The sequence below is a fragment of the Octopus bimaculoides genome, chromosome 8 (genome assembly GCF_001194135.2).
Source record: "Octopus bimaculoides isolate UCB-OBI-ISO-001 chromosome 8, ASM119413v2, whole genome shotgun sequence".
Classification (NCBI taxonomy): Eukaryota; Metazoa; Mollusca; class Cephalopoda; order Octopoda; family Octopodidae; genus Octopus; species Octopus bimaculoides.
In genome coordinates this window covers 85,405,081-85,409,448 of record NC_068988.1, presented here as the reverse complement: position 1 = coordinate 85,409,448, position 4,368 = coordinate 85,405,081, and the positions used below count along the sequence as shown (strand labels likewise).

Here is a 4,368-nt window from a genome sequence, read left to right as displayed (position 1 = left end):
TATATATATATATATTTAAAATCAAAGCAAGGTTCAACAATCAAACCTTAAGCTTCAGAGATTGGGATAAATGAAAAACTACCAAATTATCCAGTTATATATGGTTCCTAGAAGAACAGAGTGTCAGCTATAAGATTTACTGGAAGAGCGCTTGGCCAAGTGTTAACCATATACCAAAGGTTGTGGTAAATGCAGTCTTTGTAACATGGAAAGATAGCTCATCTGGAAAAGTTCCTCGGACCCACTACATGTCTAAATTCAAGATGTGAACTTTTTGGATCATGTCTACAGGTGACAAAATACCTGTTACAGTTTTGGGCCCCCCACCAAGATCATGGATAGAATGCGCATTTTTACTATGTTCCTGCACAAGCTTTCCATATGTCTTAACATTTTTTATTTTTTATATGTATTTTTTCATTTTTTATTTTTTAATTGTGTGAATGTGTGTGTGAGTATATGTATATGTATATCTATATTTTATATGTATATATGTGTGTGTGTGCGTATATATGTGTATGCGTATATGTATGTATATGAGCGTAAGACTGTCCAGTGCATAAGTGCAACTTTCATGCACACATCCCCTTCATTTATACGGATATGCATATGTTTGTATATCTGCGGGTGTAGGTGTGTGATAGGAGGATGTATATGCATATATATATATATATATATATATATATATATATATATATATATATGTAAATATATATATATGTATATACGTATATGCAGGAGTGTGAATGTATGCCTGTATATATATATATATGGGAGAATATTACAAATAATAACAACAGACGAGGACAGGTGGTGTAAATAACAAAAGTATATATTAGTATGACGCTCGGGAATACGGAAAGTCTTTGACGTTTCGAGCTACGCTCTTCAACAGAAAGAATACGGAGACAAGGAGAAAAAAAGTTTTTTAGACGTCGTGGTATATTGAAGCGATTTCCAATCAGAAGATGGGTCCAGTGTAATCCGTGGGTAGGAGAGGTGCAATATATATATATATATATATATACACACGTATATTTATATGTATAAATGTCTAAATATATATGTATGCATGCAGACACCCATGTGTATATGAACATGAAGTTGCATGCACATATATATATATATATATATATGTATGTATGTATATATATAAATATGTATATATATATATATATATATATATATATATGCATGTGTGTGTGGATATTTGTTTATGTATGTACTCATACATGCACATATATATTTGTGTGTGTATGTGCATATACATATACATGTTTGTGTGAGTGTGTACGCATGTAGACGTTATGAATGCAGGAGGTTCTGTGTCAATGTATTGTGAGAACATGGTTGTGTGTATTTTTTTTCTTTTTTCTTTTTTCAACCTATTAGAGTAACTTGCCTTTTATTCAATGGATTTTCATAGGGTCTATCGCCATTAATAGCCGACGAGAATGCATCGTAGCTCTTCGCTCTGACATTCGGAACTCCGAGTACTATAAAGACAACTTACTGTTTGTCCTAAATTATATATATATATATATATATATATATATATTATATATGTGTGTGTGTGTGTGTGTGTGTACATATATATTTGCATGTATATAAATACAAATAGGAGTGGGTGTGTGGTAAGTAGCTTGCTTACCAATCACATGGTTCTGGGTCCAGTCCCACTGCCTGGCACTTTGGGCAAGTGTCTTCTACTATAGCCTCAGGCCGACCAAAGCCTTGTGATTTGGTAGATGGAAACTGAAAGAGAACTGTCGTATATGTGTGTGTGTGTGTTTGTGTTTGTCCCCCCACCATTGCTTGACAACCAATGTTGGTGTGTTCATGTCCCCTGTAACTTAGCGGTTTTGCAAAAGAGAACGATAGAATGCTAGCTTACAAAGAATAAGTTCTGGGGTCAATTTGTTTGACTAAAGGTGGTGCTCCAGCATGGCCGCAGTCAAATGACTGAAACAAATAAAAGAATATATATTGATATATGCATGTATATAAATATATATATATACATTATTTATATTTGACAGATATTTGTCCTCATCTTGTTTGTTGTTAACACAACATTTCAGCTGATGTACTCTTCAGCTTCCATCAGGTGTCTTGGGGGGGATTTTGAACCTGGGTTCTCATTCCTAAGGTATTTTTCCAATATTATTATTATTATTATTTAGGTCACTGCCTGGAATCGAACTCAGAATCTTGGGGTTAGTAGCCCATGCTCTTAACCACTACGCCATATGCCTCTGGACAATTATGGAGTGAATTTTAGGGCTTATAAATCTAACATTTTCCTATCCTTCCTTAAAACCGGTTTCCATATGCTGCTCATATCTGCACTCGGTCTGCTTAGGAGGTTGTTGTGTCCTAGCATATGTACTGCCTCTTTTAGTTTCCGTATTTTCCATTGGTTTTCTCTGTCTGTTATTTTAACTTCATCCCATAGGAAGCTTTAGGATCCGTTTTTCCATACATGATCAGCTACACCTGATTTATCAATATCTCCTTGTGTCACAGCTTTGCAATGTTCCTCTACCCTTGTTTTGAAGGTGCGGCATGTTTCGCCTTTGTATAACCTACCACAGCTGCATAGTCACATTCTCTTCTATTGGTGGTTTTAGTTGAAGGAGATATTTACAAAATGTTGTATTACTCTTGAATACTGTCCTGATGTCATATGGCTACATATCTTTTTTATCTTTTCAGAGAGGCCTTTCACATAGAGCAGACAGATTGTGGTCAGTTTATAGGTTTCATCCTCTCTTCTCTTCATAATCGGAGTGTATAGTATGTTTTTTGGGGGTAGTTGTTGCTTAATAGATTGTTATTGAGCTTGATCATTTCTTTATGTTGTGTATCACGATCACAACTTATATTCTATGCTTGATGTTTTAGGCACTGGGCAATCCCTCTCTTTACACTGTATGAATGGTGGGAATTGAAGTTGAGGTACTGTCCAGTGAATGTTGGTTTGCAGTATATGGATGTCTTGGATCTATACTTGGTGCATGTTACTAATACGTCCAGGAATGCCAGCTGATTGTCTGTTTCCTTTTCCATCGAGAACTGTATGGATGGCTTTATTGAGTTCACATGATCTGACAGTACTTGGACATCTTCCTGGTGGCGCCAGGAAGGTGTCATCAGCATATCTCAGCTACAGGGTTGGCTTTAGTGGTGTTGATCCTAAAGCCAAATTCTCAAAGTATTCCATATATATATATATATTGGCTATTATCGGTGATAATGGCAAACCCATAGCTAAACCCTCTTCTTGTTGATGTATATCAGTTTCCATTCTGAAGTAGATAGTTTCTATGCAGAACTTCAACATTTCCATCGACATTTCCATCAAATGTATATAATGTAATAATGTACATAATTCCTCATCCTCATCTCTCAAATACAGAACTGTGTATATATATATATATATATATATATATATATGCATGTATATAAATATGTATATATGTGTTTGTAAAAGCATCATCTTCATCATTTTTAAAGAACCACTTTTCTATGCTTGCATGGGTCAGAGAGAATATGTTGAGGCAGTTCTAATCGATGCCATTACTATCAATGATCCTTGCTTGTCTCTATGCAAGGTAATATTTCCCCATGTCCAGATATGTTTTCCACGGACGACTGGCAATGTATGACATAAGTTATATAATATATAACATTGGTGCTCATTTACAGTCATCACGTGATGTCATGACAAGGATACAAGCAAGCACACACACACACACACACACACACACATTTTGGGCTTCTTTCAGTCTCTGTCTACCAAATCCACTCACAATGCTTTAGTTGTCTAAGGGCCATAGTAGATGTCCCAAGTGCTATGTAGTAGGAGTGAGTCCAAAACCACATGAATGGGAACCTTCTTGACCATGCAGTCATGCATTTGTGTGTGTCTATGTATATATCTATATGTATATATGTGTATATATATGGACATATATAGAGATATCTATATATATATATATATATTCTTTTATTTGTTTTAGTCATTAGACTGCGGTCATGCTGGGGCATCACCTTGATATATATATATATATATATATATATATATATATATATATATTTTATTATATGTATTTATTTTCTCTTAGTCAACAATTAACTCTGACAAAATAAATTGGTTAATAGATACCAGGGTAGCAAAGTTCACAAAATAACTTTGGTGTGACTCTTGTTTATGAGGTAGAAACTCCCTGTTAATTTGAGGTATTTTGAATAAATATAAAATTTAATAAATGGAGTTTTACGCATGTGTTAAATGATTTCTTTTATTTCCGACATATGTTTCAAAGATTACAATTGGTTCATTCCAAAGGAATGAGTGATGTTGAT

At 34.4% G+C, this 4,368-nt stretch overlaps 1 protein-coding gene across 6 annotated transcripts in view; it reads left to right on the top strand.

Moving 5' to 3' along the window:
- The window catches only part of LOC106880044 (potassium voltage-gated channel subfamily A member 1), a 300,439-nt gene that overhangs the window by 212,783 nt on the left and 83,288 nt on the right, over positions 1-4,368 (top strand). For 3 of the 6 annotated variants that reach the window (XM_052970237.1, XM_052970242.1, XM_052970241.1), the window contains exon 2: positions 2,716-2,747. The exons of the other annotated variants lie outside the window; for them this stretch is intronic. In XM_052970237.1, the coding sequence (XP_052826197.1) occupies positions 2,716-2,747 (32 nt within the window). The remainder of the gene's footprint in view (positions 1-2,715; positions 2,748-4,368) is intronic. 6 annotated transcript variants of the gene reach the window in all.